Raw genomic sequence first — 25,850 nt, 5'->3', positions numbered from 1 at the left:
TGGCAAGCAGGAGCACACTCCCCAGGGGGAATTTTGTTAAGAGCCTCTCTTTGTATGGAGGATTGTAGTTTTCAGAACACCATATCTATTTTTTCTTCCACTTAGTGGAAATACCAGACTGATTTTCTTATCCTCTTTAGGGAGAAACCACAGAGATGGGAAAAAGACAAAGAATTTCCTACCACATCTAAGAAGAAATAACCTGTATATAAAGTGCTTTAGCGAAGGGTTTGCAGTCTACACAAATTGTTTCATTCAGAGTGAGAAGGACATGTATAATCCAGTCCTAAACCTATCCCCCAACACRCAACAAAGGTAACAGAATCAACAGACAAGGACCAGAATGCTGCCCATGTAACCCACGTTGCATTTAGACAGGGTAACAAATAGCTCCTGCTCCAAAATGGACAAATCTGAATATCCCAAACAATCCAAGTACTGAAAGATCTCAGATTCTTGCTCTAAATCAGAGTGATTACACCTGTAGACATGACCAGCAGTAAATACAGAACAAYTCCATAAAAAACAAAATCCATAACCAGTAAGTTATAATATTTTTTTTATTCATGTTAGAATTTCTATCAGTGTTTGAACATTAATTTTTAGAGAGTTTGTACAATTTCCATTCAAAGCTTAAAATGAGAACCACACTAGATCACAAATGGTAACTAAAACACAGTTCAGAATTGTATGAATATTCACACTCTCTTTCTCTCTTAACACTGTTAAACACTTTCTTTTCTCCAGGGGGTTTACAAGGAAAAGTGTGCACGGTAATTGTATCTCAGCAGTGTTCCAAAACATAATGGTATCATCATTACATATAAACTCTTTAAAAATATACTTCTGTCAAAAGACTTGATGACTACTATGTACACTACAAAAATAAATTTTCATATAAATAAATTATATGGCATAATTTTATCTTTGTAACTGAAATGACACAAACCCACTCCTACCAAACAGGCAGGCAATGAGACCCAGTTTGAATATTTTTTTCCTTTTAACTCCTTACACTAAAAGCTACAACAAGTCCATAATGTAAATGTTATATACTCTTTCCTATTTAACATTAGTAAGCACTCTATACAAATAAAAATCCATTAAACAGTAAAAACATAACTGTAATAGTGTTTCCAATAGAAATAAAATCCCTGCATCTTGTTTGTTATAAAYTGGCATGACAAATACTGTAAGAAAAACATTCTTATGATACAAAAATATAAATATCACCCATGATTAAAAAAGTTWAGAAACAAAACCAAAACAAAATAAATGTTGCCAGCCACTGAGTTCTCCCCTTGCCAATGTGACTATCGAAGAAGGTCTACATTGTGCACAAAGCAGCAGACAGCTCACCCACACAACAAGCACGCAGGAAGACTTGGGCAGGGGCAGGTGGGAGACACTGCAGCTTGCCCTGGGCCCCTTCCCTTCCGAGGAAGAGCAGGAAGCAAGGCAGCCTGCGGCACGGTGCAAGTGGGAGCCCGCCAAGCTCTGGCATGTGAGCACACAAGCTTGGAGTTTGAAGGCAGCTTCCAATTAGTATCATACAGTTTTGTGGCAGAGTTTGTATGATCTGAGGTCACTATGCTGCTAGTGCTAAATTGGGGCTCCTCATCTTTTGCCATCAAGAGTTTTCACGTTAGACAGTGAACTGGACCAGTAGGCAGTCGCGCCATTAACCCTTGGTGTGCACTGAGACAGTAGCTTATGTATCACGGGAATGACACCAGGCTCTCGCCACCTGCTCTTCGAGCGTTCACATTGGAGATCTGTAAACAAGTGCCTCATATCAAAGTGTTTTCAAGTGAGCAAAAAAGGCATGGAAATTTGTGCATTCTAATTATCCCCATTTGTTTTGCTGGCAAGGTCTGTGGGCAAAGATAGACTCCCTGAAGCCACCGGAGAAAAACACTTTCCCATCAAAGAATTGGCCACTGCTGTTCAGGTATATGTAAAGAAAAGCCCCACCACTGCTGTATTTAGAAACGGAATATTGGTTGTGTTTGGATCTGAATGCAAAACTGAACATCTACCTGCTCTAAAAAACAGCTTGGAGAAGGGCAGAAAAAAGATGAAAAAAGAAGATAGAGATAATAAAAACTTGTGTTGCCTTATTTTAAATAAAGGTTCTTTGTTCTAGGGTTTGTTTCCAGCTGGAAAACAGGTTGCAGTGTTTTTCCAGACCCTTCACCTGCAGCAATCCCCTTTTAGTTTAAAAATAATAGTACAAAAAGCTAAATTAGTTTCGCAAAGAGATCCCAGTTTAGCTGTTTTAATTAAAAGTGCCTATGCAGCATGGGAAAACACAAACAATAGAGAAAAGAACTACCCAGGCCTTACGTGTCATTACTGTCCTGGCCCACCAGAAAGCCATTTATAGTTAAAAAGTGAATATATATAATTTTTTTTAAATCCTTCCATTTGATTTTTATCACTTATTAACTTACTTCCTGCCATGAAAATAAGGTGATCAAAGATACTGCTTTCAATGTTGTAATGACACAGCTAAGCTGTGGCTCACCATCAAATAATTAATTATTCAGCTTCTAATGCCACTCACAGTTAACAGTATCAAAATAAGGCAGATGCTCATTGTATTTCTATAATAACCAGCACCTCAATATCCAGCACCTTTGGAAGCGAAAAAATAATGGTTATAGCGTTTGCACTTACCTGGCACCTTTTGCAAGTTAAAAAAAGAAAATCAAAGCAATACACAAACAGTAATTAAGCCTCACAACATTCCTGGGAGGTAGGTAAGTGTAGTTATAACCATTTTACAGAATGAGAAATTGAGGCATGGGGCAGTTAAATGACAAAATCATCAGAACCAAGTCATTAGGGATCTGGGAAGTGAAACATAATCCCAAACCTCAACTCCCTGTCTTTTCTAGTATTGTAGTTAGGCCTTTGATGATGGCAGTCTGTAGTTGTATATGCTGGTAAACCCAACAGAGACTTCACTAGTGCCTGCTAACAGGGAAAGCCAGACTCACATCAGCATCAGTGGATTTGTAAGCCCACTAAGTGTTAACATACAGTAAAAGAGAAACTACAGTACACCAGGAACATACACGCAAAAGCATGCATATTTCCAGATGCACACATGGACACATACAGCAAAACAAAACCTGCACATAGCTATATCTATTTAAGCCTCCAAGATTAACTTGCTTTTCTTCATATCTGCTTATTTTAAAAATTACCACGCATAGCGTGTTTGAAAGTTAACAGTAACATTTCATACTACCACAGGGTTGTGATACGCAAATTTAAAATACTTTAAACAGACATGTACCTTTAAAAAATCCTATTACATAAGCAATATTTGCATAGAATTATACAAGTAAATTATAAAATATTTAAGCAGCAGCAACTTATGCTGAAATTTAGAACTAGATTAAGCTTAGTTGTGGCACAGAGATCAATGTACAAAAAGTACAAAGCGCACACAATATTGTCCCCATTCTATTGCCCAGAGGCAAATTACTCCAGATTATACTACTTTACATCATTCTTTTGTATATTACATATGTGTACATCTTTTAAATACTTAAAAGAACTATTTAACAAAATAATACAATAGGTTACAGTAACAGTGAACTGTTGTCCTGATGCAGCATGTCCTTTTCTACAACTTCAAGCAGTTCTTCTCTTCAAGCAGTTCTGGAATACGGTTTTCCATCTTTGGCCTCTTCTTTGCTTCAGGTATTACCCTGTACAAATAAAAGAGAAAAAAACAACAAACATTTATTAAATTTCAAGAAAACAAACAAAATCAAACTAAGCCAACTCATTTCATGATTCTTGTRTTACAATTAGCAGTCAGGGAATGCTAGCTCTGCTTTCATCTCAGTCATTAATTTCCTGGTGAAGAAATACTGATGCCAATTAAAAAAATGGAGGTGCTTTAATTTCTAAGTTCCCTAATGTTTAAGTTTTAGACACCTGTGACAAATTCAGTTAAAACCAATGAACAGTTGAGGGAGAAGTATGCTACATCAAATTCTGAGCTTATTTAAGAATCTCATATTACCACGCACTTCACCTGGAAAAAGCTGAGCCCAAGTATTTCCTTATTCCGGGGATACTATTACTTATCGTATTTCTAGACTGAAAGGCTAAAGACATTCATGTCTATTAATGCCTTTGGGATGCTTGGAGAGACATTTTACAAATCAGAAAGTGGTTTCATTTTGATTTATGATAAAAATTTCAATCAAAACGCTGTGTGTGTGCATACATGTGCACTCATGCATATGTGCAAAACATTCTAGAATCRAAATAAGATTACTTTCTCTGCTCAAACTAGTATCTGTCACTGAAAAGCTCAGACAAGCAAAAAGAAAAACCAGGAGCCCACAGATAAGTAACTATTCTATCACTTTTCCCCCCACAAGTGAATAAACAGTGTAAAAATAATGAGAAATAGTTTTTCAGGTAAGAGACCCAAAAGGCTTCAAGTTTAAAACTCARTGGGTAGCTCTACCCTTTGCAAATCTGCAACAGCCACTGCAGCTGCTCCAGGCAAGGCAGAGGTTGGCTCAGACACCTCCTCAATGAGTAGACTCTGAAGGTCCCCCCCCAAACAGCAAAGGGACACCCTGCTGAGCAGCAGTGCACTAGGCATGGTTAGGACTTCTCACTTCTCACTCAGCTCATCTTCCAGAGGTAYTTGGTCCTCCTTATGGACTTTAAATTCTTTCACGAACTATTTTATTCAAGAAATGACAACTCCTGAAGTAGCTGGCAACTTTACACTCTCCTAGATGACGTCATTTTAAGTAACATTTCAGAGCATTAGAGAATTTTCTGATTCAGGGATCAGAAGACAGGACTTGTGCAATGGCAAGTGCAGTCACACAACTCTGAAATGTTACACAACATCTCTGCTTCATTTTCCTCATCTGGTAAACTGGGATTGTATTATGTACTTGTCTGTTTTGCAAGGCTCTTTGAAGTAGCTCATATCTGAAAGTACTATGACTTCTCAGTGCTGGAGAGTACTGTCTTAGCCAGCCTCATGTCTAGTGCCAAATGCACTACATTAACGGTTAGCAGATCTTAGGTGATCAGTGTGATCTATAAGTAATGCTACCTAAAGAAAAGGTACCTCTGAGAAACTTTATTTTTTGTCATTCTTCTGATCATACCGTTGCCAAGGCTTGCATTTACACAGGATGCTCTTACCTTACTGTGAGCTGTTGCCAGGTACCCTCTCCTCACATTCAACATCTTGCAATTCTATAACTTCTACTTTAGAATTTCTTCTTTCACACCGCACATTAAAAGGCACATGGGGGTCCTCGAATGGCGCATGGCCAGCTTCGTGGTGTCCCTCATAGGATGGGAAGCTCGCTCCCCGAGAGCCGTGGCTGTGCAGGGCGGGGTGGACAGCGACAGTGACCGAAGCCGAGGCGGTCACAGTGGTGATGGGCTGGCAGTAGGCTGCTCCCGCGGCACCCGCAGCCCCAAACGCCGGGCTCCTCACGCTGTGGGAACGGGYCTTGGGGCCCACGCGATCCCTGCTGCTGGCTCCCGAGTGCCCATCAGTAGAAATTTCAAAAGCGTCCCTGCGAGGGCGGTAAGGAGGCGGTCGCGGCCCTTCCCTCGCTTCCCGTTTGGGCTGTCTCCCCTGGGGCCACGGCTGCTGCGAGCTGGGCTCTGGATTCGACGGCAGCCTGGGACTCTGCTGATGCCGCGCTTCTGGCTGGACCACCTGAGACAGACAAGCACGGTTATGCCTCTGACAAGACAACCCAACAAATACTATGCTTGCTTATATTATATGCTGAGAATAATWATAATAATGCTCTAACTACAAAGATAATGTTGTGGAATCTGATAATTGATTTTTCCATGGTTTTTGTCTGAAGTTATTAAAACCTGGAAAGCATATCTTCAGAAAGACACAGGATGACAGCTGAAAACATTATTTTAAGCTTCCTACATGCTGGCCCATCTTTTCAAAGGGATGGGTGACAAGCACTTGATCTTCACAAGTAGAATTGCAGCAGTTTGGAAAAGGGTCTATTCTATGCAGGGAACATACACAGGATRTTAGTAAGGCAGTTTGTATAGACTGTAGGAATCTGTTTTCTGATTTCCATAAAAAGCGTGAAGTACAGCAGCTACATCAGTCAATAAACCGTGACCAACTTCAAATGTGGCTGTGCTTGTACCTATTTCTAGGCCTCTGCTGAACAAAACCAGATCCACATTGCAGCTCAGCATGCAACATCAGCAGGGGTAGGAGACAGAGCTTTTTCACTTTCCTTTGAAACTGCAATTATGCCAACTCAGTAGCAAGATGCAACAAGGCCCAAGACTTGAAACTACTTTATTCTGGCTCTAATCTTTCTCCCCCAAAATGTGCTGTCACAGAGAGGTATACAAGAGCAATCCACGAGGAGCTGTGTGAAAAAGGTTGGGATCTTGTAATCTCTCCTCCTTCTCTCTGAAAACAATCATCAAACAGACTGAGAGCTCTCTCTTGTGGCTGGTGCCAATAGAATGTAACAGCAACTATCCATGCCAAAGGCCTGTGCTTTTGTACGACTGCTTTACCCCAATTTGATTCTAAAGGAGAGAATGAGGAAATACTTCACTCCCTGCTTACAGGTTTTGGCACGAAGTCACAAGCACAGTCAGCCCAAAATATGAAAGTTTTCCATGAAAATAAATAGTTTTTAAAAAAATCCCCAAAACCAAAACCCACCAAAAAAACCTTCTTCTTGCCCTTCTGCTAGTCCATTTGAAAGCTACTTACAGTGGATCTTGCGAAGACAGGATTCTCAGTGGCTTCCACTATCACTTGGTGGACTGGTGCCCCAGGACCTCGCACGGCCTCATATTGATGAAGCTCTTCACTGATGCCAGATACTGTGGTTTGAGAGCTGTACTCAGAATCAGAGGAATCCGAAGCATTATTTGTGTGTCCAGGTGGCAGTGCAAACCTCACGGTACCAGGGGGTGGCTCAGGAGATGGTGTGGGCAATCTGTCATGTCCATTGGTTGGAGAAACCTGGTGACAGAAACATTTTCAGTTACATTCAGCTAGTTTTACCCTTTTAATCATTAGGCCTTTACACAAACTATGTCCAGCCCAGTACACCCTGCCATGCCACGACAACCTTAGCAAGTAGTGAACATAGATACTGGACTGAAAAAAATTAGTAGAAGAATACAAGCCATGATCTCCTGTGGATATGTATGTAAACAAGACTACACAGATTCTTCTGGGTATCACTGTTTCAGGACGTGCATATATGTGTGCTTGCGCATGCACTTGCACTTGTAAATACAAAAATAAAAATAATATGCAGGCTTCCCTTCCCTTCAGCAAGCATTAGCCGTGATTTTGTAAAATCACCTCAAATGTCTAATAACAGTGTGACTCTGTTGATGTGCAAAGAGAGGTGGATACACACCTCACAACAATAGATATAGTAATAACACACACATAAACTTTGAGTATGTGACAGSTCATGCATACCATTAGGAATTAAGAGATTACGCATTGTTGTCAAAGGTGTTTTACTAATGTTAAATGAACTCAAACACTTCTGAAATATACCTTGTGTGTTACTCTTGGACACACACATATATATAGACATGTGAAACATAGGACACTGTTTCTACTGAAATGTGATGTACAATGTTAATTGTATTACCTACAGACTAGGTAATGAATGACCAACAATCTAATATAAAGTTGATATCTGTGAATCCTAGAGTGTGGGCTTAGGCTTTGTACTATAAAATCATCAACATCTAAGTGAAGCCTTCCCCGCATCAAAAATGTTATTTGAGGCAGAAGAATGCTGCAGGGAGAGGTGACTGGACAGCAGGGACCTTCTGGCAGACCAATCATGGTTATCAGGGTGTGGTCCGTGGACCACCACTGTGTGTGTTGGTCAACACAGGCTTCCCTGGTGGTCTGCTCAGTTAAACACTTTGAGGAATGCAACAGAGCCAGCGAGGTAGGAAAGAAGAAGTTATGTTTATAAAACAACGTTCTCTTGCAAAATATTGATGGAAATCCTTATTTTACAAACTTGTTTGCATATCACATTATGCTAATAGTATAAATAATGTAATCAGGTTTGCTTATTGTGACCTCTAAATGAAGACTTATGAAAAAAAGCTTTAAAAATATAGTATCAACTACATAATGAACAGAACTTTTAATAAAAATTGTTTAAAAGCCTGAGAGCAAGAAACTTAATCCAAGAAAATTTTTAAAACAGCTTCTAAAAAAATGGGGGTTGTTTGAGGAGGACACTGGTACAGACATAGTTTTCTGTTTGCCATTAATTTTACTGACCTCAGGGTATGGTCCAAAGAATGAGAGAAGAACAGGAAGCAGCACCAATCCATTGAGAACTCCCAGAATGGTAAGGATTGCCAAAACAGCAAAGAAATACCTGAAGTACAGTTTAAAGGGTTTGGGGGAGAGAATAGMCACAAATATTGTTAGAAACAAATTACTCCTGCATATATTAAAATAACACAGATAATACTACTAACATTGAAGTAAACAATTATATCACTTTCCATATAAGATACAAGGGTTTTTACCTTTTGAATTAGAGAAGCTACATTCCACAAAGTGTTAGTTGAGAAAGGAAAGAAAAAAAATACATTTGTTAATTTCCCAGAATCTAGAAGCATGTAATGTTATTTATGAATGTGCTACACAAACACAAAAATATGGAATGTGCAGGGAATGGCTGAATGGATTGAAAGCACAAACACAATGAAAAGGGGCCCCCATTAGTGAAAATCCAGCAGAAGCAAACAAATGAAGTGAAGGGTGTAGAATTTAAACAATTTAGCCTAGAAGGAAAAGAAGCCCTCTTCTCCCAGCAGCTAATCCACTGTGAAATGCTTCTGCAACTTACAGCAGAATGTCTAATTAAATCTACAGTATATCAGGTAAAGGTTTTCCTTGCTGTTCATTAATCAAACTTAACGCCTAGAATTCTGTGAGTTCCAGTTTTACCAAACAGCTTGAATTGCAATGCTTTTACAACACAGGGACCCGCTTTCTGCAAAGAAAATGCCCATTCTATAGTAAGCTTCAGCATTGTACTGAGTAAGAGCGTTCCACAATGGCAGAGCTGCATTGCAGGCTAATCTTTTGTTGAACAATTTAGCATCTCTGAATACTCTTGTTTTGCGTCAGCCAATTCAAACATAAAGGCTAAAATACTATGGAAGAAGAGAAAAGTGCACAAGTAGTTGTCCTTTCCCACCACTGAGGGCTAAGGTCTGGGATCCTTCATGAATACCAAGGTAAACTTGTCAGTAAAAGGAAAGTCTTGCTAGTAGTTGGTATTCGGCACAGCTGGGGCTCAGACTAAACTTAAGGCTGCATTGTAACTAATGATTTCAAGGACCCAGTCTTGGTAAATTCCTGGAGGAGAAGGCAAAGGAGAAGAACAGAGGGCAAGTTTGCTACTAATGGGTCTGATTACATTGTCTAGCTGGCAACAAACTTTACTGCCTCCCTGTTTCCACATCTGATCAACTATATCAGACTCCTGTAAAACTATAAATATCCTGCTATTGTAAACATTTGGGAATTTCTGATCTGCATTAGCAAAAATCAGCAAGCCAATCTACTCTACTAACATAAACCACCAGAACTTTAAACTGGGACACAGATCAACAACACGCATTAAAAACATTTGCATCTCATCCATCTAATGTTAGAATAAACAAGAGGATTAAAGCTTTGACCAGTTGGTGTATACAATGTCTGTTAATTTACTTAATCTTCCACATTGCTGGACTAATCTGTTCCTTTCCGGAAGTTTGGGATCTTCTTCACCCACTGTAACAATGCTCAGGCTCCCCATAGTTTATTTTATTTTATTTTTTAAACAAGGCAAACTAAAGTCAGATTGTGCTATAAAATGAGAAACTGATGGCCAAAAAAAAGTAAAATAAAGTAAGTTGAAAAGTTGAAAGCTCATTTTATAAACTGAGAGCACATCCAATCCAAATTTGGTGTGAAGGGCTGCTACAATCTTCCATTTGCTGTGATACAAAAATGCATGCTAAAATCTCGTCTGTTAAGTAGGTAAGTAGCACACCAAATGTACTTCTGTAAATTTAGATTAAATCTATCAGCAACCTGTATGTCAAAATGTTCCAACCCTTACAAAAAAAGGTCATAAAGAATAAATCTACTTCTTCAATATCAATAAAGTTAAAAATAGTGATTTGGGAGGGGAAAAAATCTATTTCACGAATACCTGCATAGTAATAATCCTCATGTGGGTTTCATGAGATCTAACTGCAAAGTGCCTGCTTTCTTCAAATTTCTTTCATATATAAACAAAAAGCCTGATGAGATTTAGCAGTCATTCTCTCAGTTCCTGCCCCTGACATTTTGCTGTTCTTGTTGTCAAATGGATGTCAGTTAAGTCTAGACATCTCTCCATCTTGTGTCCACCTAAGAAGTTAAGCCATCTTTCAAAGCATTTTTATTTGGCCCATTTCTACCTCAGTTCCATTTTAGGGCTTGKATTATTTTTTGCATGTGTGCTGTAGTTTACCACAAAGAGCCTGTGTTACTTCTAAGATTAGCCATTTTGCAGAGCTCCACAGGTTGTTTGGAATAGAATAGGATCTGTTTCATTGCACTTCTCAAATTCCCCTCAACGAAAAGCTTGCTTTCCTCTATACTTGATGAATTCACATTCTTAATTATGTTCACAAGAAACAGCCTGGTTGTAGTTCTAAACAGAAGGGCCTTTAGGCTTTGCGGTACAAAATTTTAGTATGAAGTTCTGTGTTCATATTTATGGTTCCCCAGCTCCCAAACAGGGCGTTCTTCCCCCTGCCCCCAATTTTCCTCATTGGGTAAACCCCACATAAGGATAGAAGGGGAAGGCCCTGAGAGAGTCACTTGCAGCACAGTTAAATGTTTGTAGATTCACATGTCCTTTGCACACAAATTTTTGTGCATATAAGAAATCTGGAGGACCTCAAGGCTAAAGGACAGATGCAGCTAACACTGGACAAYACAAGATGCTTTGAACTAATTCAAACCCAGAATTAGCAAACTTTCTAAAGGGCAACATTTTTGCGCTCTTTCGTGTTAGATGTTGGATTTTCCTGGAGGAGATTTTAATGTTAGCAAGGGAAACACTACCATGTCTAGCAAGTAACAAGGAGTTAATAAAACAGAGGAAAAGCAGGACCATGATGTAAGCATACTTGACACACCATGCATAGTAATAAAATGACAGATTCACTGAAGTGACTAAAAATTAAAGGCACACTTAATTTTATTTTTGAAAGAAAAGTCAGCACATAGAAATGCTTTACCTGACAATAAAATCAAACTCTGATCCTGCAAGCATTAACACCCCAAGTAAAGTGGACACAGCGCCATCCAGCACTGGTGCAAACATGTGTTCCAATGCAAGCACTGCCCTATGGTTCCTGTCTCCCATGGCAGTTAAAAATGCCTGAAAAACAAAAAAAGTCAGTTTCATTAGGCAGATGCATACAACCTTCCAAACAGCCTCTCTCCTAGCATACACAGTTTTCCATCAGTTGATGACTCCAAACTACAGTTTTTCGAAGTTATCTCTGTAGCTGGCTAACCCTTGAGCRAAGGCCTGGTCTTGTGGTCATACCACATAGCTGCTGCGCTGAAGTCACACAACCAGAGTGAGCACTGATGACGGAGCCAGACCATAGTAATAATTCTGGAAGCAATRCCTGCTTGCAACAGTAGCCTTTTGTCTCCAACTTTGCTTATTTCCACCTGAAATGAATTCATGTCATGGTGAAAGTACTTCAAGTGTGAAAACGTAGGGCTACTCCTCCCATTCTCGTGGGTCCACAGCTTCCAGGACTTCTTTTAACTTTCATTTCACTCAAAATAAATGCTTTAGAAACTTTTAGTACTTCAAAATCACAGTTCTATACATACAAAATTGCCTTAAGGAGAGTGCTGGGCATGGTAGCGCCTAAACAACAATAGCTGAACATTGAACAGCCTTTATCCTTCCAACTCCTTATGAGTAAGCTGCACAAAGAACACTCAAATGCTGATGTTCAATATGAATTTGTCTGCTCTTGTATGACTTAATGGTTTGAGGAAACAAGAACCTGGCTGATCTTCCTGTGATTTGTAAGGGCTCTGTTTGGTTATTCCTCTAGTGGCTATCAAGATATGTGCTGAAGCAGCTATCTCCCAGTCCTGGAATTTAAGTCTCACTTCTCTAGAACTAAAAAAACCCCAAGGTCACAATTCACAAGTAATAGCAGAGAACTGACCCACAAGTGAATTGTGAATCACTCTTAAACTCAATTAAGTTCTGTATTAACAGTTCCAGCACTGCCTTTTTTGTTTATACAACATTGATTTGACTGTTTACATGTCCCAAAGTTTTTATCTCCAGTGTCAATATGACAAAACCACTATTTTCAGTTTGCTTGGCATTTTACCTTCAGGCACAAGTGAACTGTTAAGTCCTGTAAATTAAATTACTTTCTTCCCATCTAGAAACAACTGTTTCATCCTTTTTTATTCCAGTTTTTCTGTTCTAAATCTGCAATACTAAGAAGCTGTCATTTCTCTTTTTCTTTTCTACACCATTAGTTTCTAACACTTCCCAAACTACTCCAAGTCAAAGCAAACTCATTTACCTCCAAAAGTCTAACTACCCATAGCAGCAGGGGAAAAAAATGATCATCACTTGAGGGATCCAACTGCTCCTCTTTAACCTTACCCTACTTCCACTATGGTTTTTCTTAAAATAATTCTTTTCATTTAGGGCTAYTTTATGTGCCCTAACTCTATACATCATCTAAACCAGAAGATAAACAGCAGAAAAAAGTTTTCCTATAGACATATGATTGTGATCACTATTATTAGCCGATGGCGTGCCCACTATTATTAGCCAATGGCTTCTGAAAAGAAGGTGCAGATATTACAAAGACAACATTAATTAAAATATTTTCACATTCTAGAGGCCCAGAAATACCAAATAACATGGTATCTGATTTCGAAAATCTACTCTGAAGAATTCTTTTTGCAAGTCAGACAATCTACAAGCAAAAGGGAATGAAAAGCTGTGTAACATTGAAGCAAAACCAACAAGGCTTCACAACAAGGATCAGTCTGGACTGAAGCAAGGTGATTTAAGATCTCTCTTTTCTCTGTATAATTGCATCAATCAGACAACCAGGTATCACAGTTAATGTATCATCTCTTGTCTCCTGGGACATTGATTCAATAATCAGGATCTACTTCATCAAGATCAACTCTGTTCCCATGAGACAAACAGAAAGGCATACAAAACTRTGACCACTTTTCTTCTGAGAATGACATCAACAAGAGACTGTAAGGATTTGTTACCTGAACATTGCCACCATTTTATTTTAAAACGTTTTTAAAGTGCTTCTTGATTTTACTTACCAAAGCCACGTGAACAGTGAATTCCACACCAATGCCAACAGAAGCAATCAGGATAACCACAGGAACTGCACTCAGCTTTATTCCAATTAGACCCATCATGCCAAACAGCTCCACAGTCATCAGCGCCAGCACCACCACCTAGGTGATTTCAAGTATCTGTTAGTAACTACTTACACTCCAGAYAATGAAGAGAAAGACATTTCAAAATAACATGGTTACCATWAGACATATTCCTCACCAAAGACAAGGTGCTTTTATTTGTTTCATTGTTCTCAATGGCAATGAATGCTGAAGAGCCAGTCTAAATTACACCCCAAGAACCACTTAACAGATGAAGCACGAGTTTGGCATGGGTTACAGTCTATCAGTGACCTGAAGAACCATTTATTCCCCTTATCATGRATACTCCCAACAGGTACATTTTTCTTTTTCACCTGTCTTTCAGACAATCCACCCAGAAAAAGTATCTTCTGACTACCTGTTTTTGAACTCCCTTTTGCAGAAGTGCAAATGTAAGTGAGGGTATCTAAAACCCAGAAGAAAGTTAATGCCATTATCAGCTGATGCATCTCAGGTTACAGAGGGACCCAGAGCTTTTAAGATAGTTGGGGGGATTTACATGGACAAAGTGAACAGTTAAATATAAGGGGAAGCTTTTATATTTCTTTCATCTATCTTGTAATAAAATTGAGGAAAARGGAGGAGAGGAAATCTGGAGAATCAACTTTAAAAGTAGCTAAAGCCAAGCAGAAAAAAAAAAAATAGACACACTTATAAAAGCAATGGTGGATTCTGAAAACAAATGCCTTTTCCAAGGGGAAAAAGGTATGCATTACAATAAATGATTTTATAAGCTAATGAATCAAGCATAATAACATAAATTGCTTGATTAAGTGCTATGAAAAATATTCTAGACTAAACATTTACCTTTTAACATACCTGTCATATAAATGTACATTACAAAAACTAGTAACTGTGTTATGCTTTTCTACTTCTGGCATTTTATAAACCATACTATAGTTTATGGAATTTAAACATAGGAACATCATCATTCAATTTAACTTGAATGTTTACTGAGAGGCTTATGGTGCCTCGTAGAAAGCATGGAAGAATATCCTCTGCAGTTTACAATTTTATGCTTTTTCTCCTCAACAGCTCAGTTACAGTCTTTCCACAGTGCATATCGTACAGCATAAGCATTTCAGTTYTTCCTGGAAAGAATTCATTCAGAAATCACTGGGAAAATTCACGGGTAAGCTAGTCATAAGCAACTGCCTTGAAAAATAACTGTGTGTGACAAAAGCGGAGAAGGACTATAGAACTAGAAATTACTTTAATAAAGCTCTTAATTTTCCTGTCTGTCTATATTTCTTATGTTAGTGCGTTTTGAGCAAGGGTAAAAGTTTATGTACCTTTCTAAGAAACCTTTAAACCTGCAAAAAGCGGGTCAGGAGATTGAGGTTGTTAAGGTTTGTACCTTTAGCATGAACCCTACCCCCTCAAGTTGAATAAATATATAATGAATGATGCAATATACATACTCCACCAGAGAGGCCCAGACATAAACAAAACCTTCCCGACTACAGCAAGAGCTATGCTGAAAGGAATTTGACTTCAACAAAGACCCTTATAATAAACTTACAATGATCCCAGCTGTCCAGGGGTTTAGGAGGAAGAGGGCACACACCAGAAACGTGCAAGCTAAAACCACACTAATGGATAAGAGGAGCCAGTGACGAAGTCCAATATACTGCTCCCAGAACAGAAACGGGTAACCATTTGGGTAGCTGGAGATCCCCAGGCTCGTGTAGTTATTACAGATAGCTCTCACTTTCTCTATAGCCTCCACAAAGTCAGAAGTTTCACGCAATCCATTGAGGTAGAAAGGAAACTGAGCATATTCAATGGGCTCAGCTGCTGGAACTAGGGAAAATGAAAGAAGTGTTAACATGTGTATTTGGGAAGAAGATGGTAKACAGAGGCTATGGCTAGCAAAACATTTTATTCTCCACAGCAAAATACATAAAAGGTGGTGAATTTAGATTTTACTTGTTTGAAATGAATGGCATTTTAAAAAGTCTCAAATAAATAACCGGAAGCAGTACCYGAGATTACTCTATTTTATCATGCAGTGCAATGGGATGAACACAGCCTACATCATGTTCAAAATACTCATATATAATTTAACAGGTATCTTTCRATACATGTCCTGGTTTTTACTGAATAGATGGTCAAAAATCCCTAACTGAAACATAAAGTAGTTAATCRCATCATTTAAACGCATTATCCAAGTGCTCCTCTTTTACACAGTGCAGTTTCTTCAAAATCAAAGGTCATTTCCCTGAGATTAACTGAGATCCACTGACACAAAACTAGAGAAAAATTAGTCTTGATCAAATATTTTGAAAGTCAGATTCAGAGATCCACATTCTATTACTGATGGAAATTACTGGTCGAAAAAACCCTAATATAAAAGTAGTGGCTTACTGAGGAAATAAGTGTCTTTTTATCCTTTAATAATTTGACAAACCAGCACTCTCCATACTACTTTTTGAATGTAATGCAAGGTCTACTCTATGACTAGAAAAAAAAAGGCTTCTACAAGAAGCATTTGGTTACTGCCATTGTGTGTTCCGGACCCTGCAGGTTCATTCAGTTGACTTGCTTAACATGATTTGCTCTATTATAATCTCAACTATAAATTTTCATTAAGGCAAGACTTGGCTGACTGCCACAAAGCTCTAGGGTTCGAATAAACTGAAGCATGGTTATCCAATCACAYTTCCAAGTGCACCAGTTGTCCCCTATACGCCCTCTACGTTTCCCTATCAGTGTTCAATTAGCAATCCTCCCAATAAATTGAAAGCTGAAGCAAAGCAATGACAACGGTATTAGTGCCAGGAAAACAGTGAATGGTGTGAAGTGGGACTTATTCCCTAGTGAAGTAGATCTTTTACCATATCGGTGCAGTAGCTGAGTGTATGAGTTACTTCAGGAAAAATTTCTTAAGTAATTGAGCACAACCATGATAGAATTTCAGAAATGAAATTTCAGAGTAACTTAGGCAGAAATTTCATGAAATCCCCCCATTTCTCACAGAGACAGAACTATCAGGTGACACTAAAAAAARCAATACTTATAATTTTTTAGAGCTTTAAACTGCTCTATAGCTCATTACTCAACATGATAAAACCCTGCAGTGGTGTCACAGTTGCAGTGGAGCTTGGATCTCCTATGACTACAGCATAACACAACGTATTATCTTGCTTATGCTTCTAGGCCCTGCACAACATCAGCCAGGTGGAGTTACTGGTGCCCAAAAGAAGGGGTGGGGGCACTCATGTAAACTGTAGGATGTTAAGATGAAATGCTGCTTACTTCTCAGCCGTGTTTCTGGCATGTAGTCTGCTTTGTCATGGACCCACTCGGGGCGGTGCGGGCGGATGTTGGCTTGCGAGGCAGCATAGGCCACAGGGTCGTTGCTAACCCAGGCTGTCAGGTAGATGTAGAAAGCATTTGGGTTAATGATTCCATCCGCATCCACCAGACGCTGTTTAGTCAACTGCAGAGTGGAAAAAAATTAGAAGCCTTTCAGAATGAGTTTTGCTTTCAGGGCTCTTGCCAACATAATGGCCTGGAGATGCAACACACATAGAGGAGGGCAAAAGCAARAGAACACGAATTTTCACTTGAAGGGACTTACCAGTAAACTATTATTTGACAAGAAACACAAAATCTAAAAATTGCAGTGACAGTGGTTATCTATAAAATCAGTATTCATATAATATTTACAATAACCACTAAATCAGCAAATGGTTCCAGAATAGACTGAACCAATTAAATCTAAATTCTGAAAGACTGCAGCCAAGAATGAAAAACAACCAAGTTAGAGAAACATATTTAAAGACATGGAAAGAAAACCTGGCAAGAGTCCCTATACATGTCTGTGTGTAGTTAACCTCTGTTGTTAACACTGAAGGAAATGCCACCCAGTAAATGGAGGAGAGCTATAAAAATAAAACAACATCTGTATAAATTTTGCTAACACTTGCCTCCTATGACCTATGTATTCAGAAAATGCCCAGCGTCAAAAAAGCAGATGAGTGCCCTGTGTTATTTGGGTCACTGTGGGCAAATGCATCTGTGGAGTAAACAGCAGTGGTACACTTCCAGGGTTCTGTTAGCCAAATCCTGCACAGCTAGAGCTCTGACAGAGGACTCCATGGGTGAAAAGTATTACTGGGGTTTTTTGTTTTGTTTACTTAAAATTCTGGCTCGGCTCCAGTTCCAGGTCTTTTTAATGAAATGAAAAACAACAGTGACAGCAGTTAAAAAAAAAAAAAAAAAGTTGGATTCCAAGGATCTGGATTCAATTAGTCCACAGGATATGCAACAACTGTATGTCTTCAAGCTGTCTCTGGGACTGCAGAGTACAGCACTCAACCCCTGTGGGTGCACCACACTTTTCTCCCTCCCAGGCACAGGAAATTATATCAGCAGCTGCAGTCCAATTGCGTTTGTTCCACAGCGTACCTGGTACACTCTGCTAAACAAAATCTCACTGAAGGTTTTCTCTTCAACTCCCTTTCTTTGCCTAATTCATAGCTGAAGCTTCATTCAGACCTGACAGCATTTTGCATGTTGCTATACAGCAGTGTGTTTCACACACTACAGTAACTTTGAACAATGTACCCTGTAAATCTGTCACCTTTAATGCCAGGAAGAAAAAAAAAAGACAACAAGTAGAATTGCCAAGAAGCTCATTAGAAACACTATTTTTCTGCCTGAAAGCACAGTGAGTCGATGATGACTCTTAGAGAGGAGAAGGTACATTATTACAGAATTTCTTCTTCAAGGTCTGAAAACCAATTTTAGGTAAGGAGTCTTTCCTTATCTATTTCCACCTACAAATGGCTACAGCAAATGCAGTCATATGGTGTGGTAACCTCAGGCATATTTTATTTAGGCAGCTCTAACAACTGCCATTTGTAGYTCTACAGCAGTTTAGATGTATTTAGCGATGGCAGTACAAGGATATGATACTGCATGTAATCATTTYAGTCTCCTTCTACAGTTCATCAATTCCTTTTTTAAAATGTTCTGCTCTGCACAAATCARTAGGAACAAATCAAATAATTGCAAATGTCTGGCATAGAACTAAACTCCCTACACCTACAGATGCASAGAAGCATTTTTCATACTAATTTCCATGGAAACTGAGTATGTCTGGCACAGGAACACAAAATGCACACCAACCAGCAACAGTCAAGGACTGGCATTCCCCATGTTGATTTGAAGACTTTGCAACATAGGCCATACTGCAGCTGACAAATGGCTTCAGCAAAGCCAGTAAGGTTGCACAAGAAAGGTGTAATTCAGACATTCAGCTCCTTGAGATGGAAAAAAGAAGCTATGACCTTTGAAGTCTTTGGACCTCCCCGAACTCCTGATGATTGTGTTTTGCTGTGTAAACCAGCATGGACTCAGTGGATACACTACCTGGCTGATGTCAATGGGCTTTGCCTGGTTGCCTGTTTGTACCAAGAGTTTGTAAGCCAAAACAGCATCGTCGGAACCATTTTTATAGTTGTTGTAAGTGATCTTCCCAGTTTCCCAGTCACTGTCAAACGCATCCTGAAGTCCTGAAGAGTTAAGGGAGGCAAGGGGAAAACAGAACAAGAAGGTGAATAATCACTCTTACAAACAAATTTCAGAAGAAGAAAGAATAAGGGTGCTTTTTCATAGTTGAATCAGAATGAAAATTATTGACTGRATGCCTCCTAAATTTAGGGCTCCACACTGTCCACTAGTGTGTGGGAAGTACCAGTTGCACATCCAGTATTTCATCCAAAGAAAGTCAGTGAAGCATGAAAATGCAAGGGAAAAGCCCCAGGAGTTTTCCAGGGTTGTACAGACCAGCGAAGTTGAGCTGGCAAGCTGGCATAAAATGGTGTTCCCTCCTGGGAAATCGAAGATCTTCCCCAAGTGCAACGCCTTGGAGAAATGTGTGGGAAAGAGTTAATCTTGTCTAGAACAGAAAAGGGCTGAGCTCAGCCCTCATCCAACTTCACCAGCTTACAACCAGAGGAGTCACTTAGTCTGTCACCTAGAAGGGAAACATTCTCCTTACTCCCCTCTGTCTCACCAAAACCCTGGCTGAGTGCACTGAGCCGCAGAGGAGGACACACACCGCTCTCATTAACTGTTCTGGGCTACTGCAGAGCACTGGGGCAATAGCTTCTACTATAACCAGAAATTCCACTACAAGGGGGGAGAAAAACACACTCAAACTTTCAACTTCAAACAGCAACTCAGCTGCTCCTCAAGCACAGCGTGAGTGAACACGATTTTGTCAATTTGTTCCATCTGTTCAACTTGTGCAGCTAATACAAGTCATGGGATCTGCTGCCAGCACATGTAAAGATCACAGCCAACACCTATTCACTCTCAACTGTTATTTTCCTCCTTGCCACCCTTCAAGGGGGAGGGAATACCTCACAGCAGAAATTTGGATCAGATTTAGTACAGGAAGCCACAGCGCAGCACAAGGAGGCTCTGTGCAAGCAGATGACAAACCGCATGTCCAGAGAACGGAGGAAAAAGGCCGGGGGAGTGATGGTGGAGGAAATCATTGACCCACCTCACAGCTGGGCTGAGGAGCCGTAATGAAAACCATCACTGCAGACTGGATAGGTTAGCTACAGCTGTACTGAGATAAGAGCACTGGAAGAGAAAATGCACTCGGCCAACACTGCCTCTGGGACAGAGTACCCGTTCCTATTTACAAACTCATCCCCTCTTTCTTAGAAAACTGCCTCCCATGTTGCATCACTAAATCATGTCAAGTATGTGAAGCCAACAGGCTGAGAACCAAATGATGAAAGAAGCCTGCCAGATCTCTGCACGCAGTCCTCTAGCACAGGCCCAGGAGGAGAACAATTTGTCACCAGGTTTTCTGGCATCACCAAAGGACCTTGAGGCTCCCTTTAAAAAAAGCACGGCTTGTTGGCATTGCAGAGAGGGGAAACACTACTCAGGGCATGCAAAAATACCAATCCATCCCTTCTGGGCCAAGTCCAGCTCCATGTCAGTTTCTCACAAAGCAGCCAGAGAGCATTTGGGCTATCACATGAGTGACAAGAAACACAATGACTTTGGGAAGTTAAGAGGAGGCTGTCAAAAAAGCCCATGGAAAAGAGATGGCCTAAGAACAGTGCAACTACCAGTAGAACTGTCTCCCTTCCACAGGAGGAACACACAAACTGCTATGATAGACAAYACAACACCGCAGAGTTTTCAGACAAACATCCCACCCCTCTTAGGGGGCTCCACAGACACAATAACAAATAAATCCATTGGCATGTGACATTAACAGTTTGAAGCTGCAAAAAAGGGCATGTACTTTTAACATTACTGCAGCAGGTGAAAACTCAGCTCTCTCATGTCTCCCCCCTGCTCCCCTCTTCTCACAAGTTTGGCCATTCTTCAAAACCACTCCCTTTTACATCTTTATTCTTTGGCCAGCTTAACCACTTTACACTCTGGGTCATCTTATTACTCACCTTGCTGAAACTGAAAGTCTACAGAAAGAGTATCAAGAAACCACTGTCAACTGTACTTAATTTTGGAAGGATTTCAAGCTTTCAATGATTAAAATTTGCAATTACGCATTGAAATTAGTAGTAGAGTCTGCTGCTTTCAAAGCAAACATATTCATAACAATTATTTTAAGACATTTCATCTATTATAAATTGAATCAACAATATGGTTCTGGGCAGAAAGACTAAAGTATCTTAATGACATCTTTCTGCAGAAAAGTTACAGAAATCAAGGGAATTTAAAAAATCTTATATATGGGATTTTTTCACATCATCAGTCACTTTCACATAGTGCTTCAGAAGAAAGTGACAACATCCAAAATTATAGGGGATGTGGGAGCGGGGGTGAGGAAGGAATTCCTACTGACTCATATGAGCAACTGCCACCATGAAACACCAGATAAGATTTCCCTTAGCAAAAACAAGCCTAATTAGAAGCCATCAGGGAATCCAAGCTAGCCTATTTACATTCAGTCACTAACAAAAATAATGTTAACATTTACAGGTCTAATTAATGATTAGTGTTAACATTTCTTTTGCTGCATTTTCAGTAACAGAAAATACGATAAGATAATAATAGAAAGCAAAATACAAGGGATCTCTGAGAACTGCAAGAGGCAGACGGCATKCTCCACTGCTGTTAAATGAGGAAGAATGTACAGCTTAACCAAGGATGCCTTTGTGATAAAAAATKGTTTTGTTCACATGTTGCTGCATCCTTCATTCTGCTGGATAAATGTGTGTGTGTCAGAGGCCATCTTGAGCCATTAACCTCTGGCACTGAATTCACAGTCAAGTCGGCAGGAATTAGCCATGCACTTCAAAGCTGTTCCTACTTCGATTATCCAGTCCTTCCAACACATAAAAATATGCCAGTAGAACGGCTGCACATTACAGAGGATTCTCCCTGAATACAGCATAAACCTGGACCTTGTTTGTAAATGCTAACTTCATTTGCCCTTTCCTTTACTCCTTCAGCACCAGGCACAGTTGGTAACAATCAGATGTTATTCTCTAAGTTACTCTGGATCTTTAGATAATTCCCAACTATGAMAAGTCTAGCTTCCCCCTGTAACATCAACACCCTGTACCACTTGAAAACATAACTTCTTGCTAATGATACATCTCAATATCCTCCTCACACTCTGTGAAGACAGCCCTGCAACTTTGCAAAGCAGCAGGGTTGTATTAATTGTGCTCCTCTCAGAAAAGGTGGGGACTTGAGGCAAGGATACAGATCTAAATGYTAATTTATAATCATAATGATTAATTTCAAAGCTAGGTGTGATCAACAGGCCAATCAATGTGCCTTCCATCACAGGGCTGGCACATCCACATGGACCACAGCAAATCACTACTGCTTCCTGGGGACTCTATGACTACTCTACCAAAACATTTGAGCTTATGCAGCCTGTCAGTATACCCTGGGTACCAGGAATACATAATTATATTCTAATACATAATTTTATTCTAATAGAATAAAAGCACAGGACAAATAAGGATAAGCAGGCTAATGTGGACTGGAAGAAGTAACTATGTGCTGATCTGAGTACAGGATTGGAACACGCCTACCAGAAGAGCAYGTCTGGAAAGATCACACACAAGACACACAGCATGGGAAGGAGACATGCTGGCCCTCGGCCACATAAACAGTCCTCAGCACAAGAGGAACACAAAGGATTACAAAGAGGACAGGGAAGCACCCGAAGTGGAAGAGGTTTGGGAAAGTATGTGGCCCACCTGATAGAGGGGCACTGGGAATGTGAGCACTCCTGGGAGTAACAGCAAGTGGGCTAGCCTCCAGCACTTCACTTTGAGCAGCCTGCAAGGGAGCGGATCCAAGGGCACCTCCTCCTGACTTTATCGTTGGCAGACTGTGCTGAGGTTGAGCGCTAATAAAGCTTCCTGAACATGATCTCAGATTTCCATCTCTCTCAAGGGGAGGGGGAAAAGTGGAAGGGGGGACACCAGACACATTTTTTCCTACTGTTTTGGAACAGCAGCAAAAAAATAACCACAAAAGAAACAAAGTAAAGAGCAGAGGTTTAAGAGAATTTGGAAAAGCAGGTAGAAAGATGATTGCTTAGAATTCCAGAAAGTATAATAAGGTTCCAATCCAGCAAACATCTAAGATATGCTGAATTTTTTTCCTGCCAGTAATGCCTTCCCTTAGAGCTCAATGTGCTTATGTGAGCAAAATATTTTAAATAAAACTTCCAGTAAGTAGACTGCAATGAATGGATCCAATGTATTTAAAAACCATTAAAAACCCCCAAAGCTAATAGCTGAAATACTGCTTTGCATTATTTAGCAATGCATTAAACACATGGGAAACTTGCTTATTTTGTACAGATTTGTCACTTACATGCATCCGCTTTCCTAATATTGTTAACATCTATTCAGAAGGAATAAACAAAACTGTTACTGACAGTTKCCTACAATTTTCTCTAAGAATCACTGGCTGCAGTGGTCATCTGTACACAGTTAAGTTTAAAATTTACAGTCTCACTAGGTCAGCACAATTTATTTTGCTTTTGGAAAAKCTTCCTAGAGATTTTTCCAACAGAAAGAAATAGGTAGGACCAAATTAACCCTGTGCAGGGTATGTTTGCTGTTAAATTTGTTAATATGTAGCAGTACTCCTTATTTTAAATACAAATCAGTATTTGTCTCAACATGTGCAATTACAGAGACTTCAATATCTTTAATTACTTGGTTTCAATATAGTTATCATCATAGTACCTAAAAGGCCTTCTCTTGTCTTTCCTCACCCTGGTACATTCTGCACAGAAAAGGGTGAGGGTAGTTGGCTGGAAACCTACAATAYGCAGTAGGTTCCCAATCCAATAAAACACATAAGCCACACTGGACTTTATTCATGCCAGCAGTCCCAGTCTAAGCCAACAAGATCACTCAAGAGCTGAAAGTTAAGCCTGTGTCAGAACACATCACCAGACAGGGATTTTTCATTTACTGCTCTGAAAACACTCAGCAAATACCTGTTTACCCAAAAGAGTGGGCAGTATTTGGTCATAATGCATAATGCCTCATCAGCTGCTTAGACATGAATGGCATAGATATAACCACCTAAAACTGTCTTACTGGGAGTAAACTTAGACACAAAGGATTTAAGTGACAGTGAATCTTCCTGTGAGTTCAAAGCAGCACCTGCCGTTTTCCCTCCTGCTCACAGTCTTTAATTGTGTGACTGTATTTGAAAAAGGAAATAYTACCAGCGCAAACAATTGCTCCTTCTGCCAAATTAAGAAAAGTTTGTGGAATGCTCTCTTACCTTGCAGCCAGTCTCGAAAGTAGTGCAACCACATTTTGGGGAGCTGCCTATCCTCTTCCAACAAAACATATGTCACATTGCTGAAACTTCTGTGAAGTTCATAAAGTAAGTGCTGGACATTTGGATAGTCTGCTTTCTGTGTCACAATATACATGTTGTAGAATGAAAAATACTTGAACTGTGCAGCAATGAAGTCATATTCCCGTGTTTCCCGCGGTACAATGTCTGTGAGATCTAGTCCATCTCTCACCCGGGTTGTTCCATAAAGGCTGAGGCCAAGTAAACCCAGAAAAAGAAAAATTACCACAATCTGTAACAGAAAACAGAAATGTATTTGGTTTTAGGTTTCTAAAGGAACTAACAATTCATAATGTCCTACTACAAAGCCAGATTCAAAATGAACATCTGTCAGTACTTTCAAACTTTTGTTTTTCTGCATTTTTTTTCATGCATACACACTCTACAAGACTAAGCTCATTTGTTCTTCCTTGCTGGGGCTCTGCACCATGGATGAGAAATTTATATTGTAGTAAAGTTTAAAAGTGACTTTAATTTCACTATTCACAACCTCATATTACTAAAAGTCACTAGAACCCTCACTCATAACCTGCACTTGAAGTATGTGTCTACAGCACTTGCAAGATAAAATTTAAAGTAATAAATCAGCTGTAAAAATATTAAAAACCATCATTCCACAAGAGTTGCATTTATTCCCTATATTAAATACCACTGCCAGGGTCCAGGGTAATTTTATTACTGGACAAGGCAGAAGTCTAATCTTGAAAAACAGGTAAATAGTTCCCCAATTACCTTGGCTTTTGGTTTTAGGAGGAATGGAGCATAATGCTTTTCTGCAAAAGATGAAAGTGTCCACTTCGTACAGGGCTGCTCAAGGCAGTGTATACTGGAGTCTGAGAATTGGGAAAGTAAATCCCTCGTCGAGCTTGTGCTTTCTGGGCTCTGGCAGCTCAGGTTATCCTGTGTCACTGTCACCGGCTGCACAGATATTTCTGAGCGAGGCTCTGCTGTGGTGTAGTACACCTGCGTGTGAGGATCATATTCTGTGCGCAACTGCACTGTGGACTGCATTGTAATCTGAGTTTCATGTGCAAAACTGTGGCTGCTGTATGGGGGTGGAGGACTGTAGCAAGTATTGTCGTTTTCCACATACGCTTGAGGCTCAACCTGAATCACTCTAGTGACACATGGACTGCAAGAAAAGAGAAAAGCATCAGACCACATTCAGATCTGTATTTTTACCAGGCTAGACAGRCTAACATGCTTTCATCTGAGATAGCTGCTACTTCTGTTGGACAGTTTGCACCAATTATGTGTAATGCTTGGATGTTAATTTCATTCTGTGCCTTCAGAAAACACTTCTCAGACATAGTCATAGTGTAGGCCCCTGAGAAAAAGTGCACATTTCCTATCACCCAGAAAGAAGGAAGCAGCACCTCTCTGAAGACATGTACATACATCATTCCATTGATTACACAAGCTCATCAGGTAG

At 39.7% G+C, this 25,850-nt stretch overlaps 1 protein-coding gene across 2 annotated transcripts in view; it reads right to left on the bottom strand.

The window, feature by feature from the left end:
• Positions 1–568: 568 nt before the first annotated feature.
• The window catches only part of PTCH1 (patched 1), a 73,378-nt gene continuing 48,096 nt past the window's right edge, over positions 569–25,850 (bottom strand). For both annotated transcript variants that reach the window (XM_057369979.1, XM_057369978.1), the window contains exons 14-24: positions 25,151–25,550; positions 24,341–24,650; positions 18,950–19,092; positions 16,829–17,012; positions 15,093–15,373; positions 13,451–13,588; positions 11,347–11,489; positions 8,333–8,432; positions 6,776–7,030; positions 5,197–5,725; positions 569–3,722 (exon numbers count right to left, since the gene is read on the bottom strand). In XM_057369979.1, the coding sequence (XP_057225962.1) occupies positions 5,198–5,725; positions 6,776–7,030; positions 8,333–8,432; positions 11,347–11,489; positions 13,451–13,588; positions 15,093–15,373; positions 16,829–17,012; positions 18,950–19,092; positions 24,341–24,650; positions 25,151–25,550 (2,482 nt within the window). In that variant the 3' untranslated portion in view covers positions 569–3,722; position 5,197. The remainder of the gene's footprint in view (positions 3,723–5,196; positions 5,726–6,775; positions 7,031–8,332; positions 8,433–11,346; positions 11,490–13,450; positions 13,589–15,092; positions 15,374–16,828; positions 17,013–18,949; positions 19,093–24,340; positions 24,651–25,150; positions 25,551–25,850) is intronic.

Source organism: Malurus melanocephalus, unplaced genomic scaffold (assembly GCF_030028575.1).
Source record: "Malurus melanocephalus ecotype Western Australia unplaced genomic scaffold, MMel_1.1 scaffold_117, whole genome shotgun sequence".
Lineage (NCBI taxonomy): Eukaryota > Metazoa > Chordata > Aves > Passeriformes > Maluridae > Malurus > Malurus melanocephalus.
Note: the sequence above shows the minus strand (reverse complement) of the source record. Positions and strands in the feature narration are given on the sequence as shown.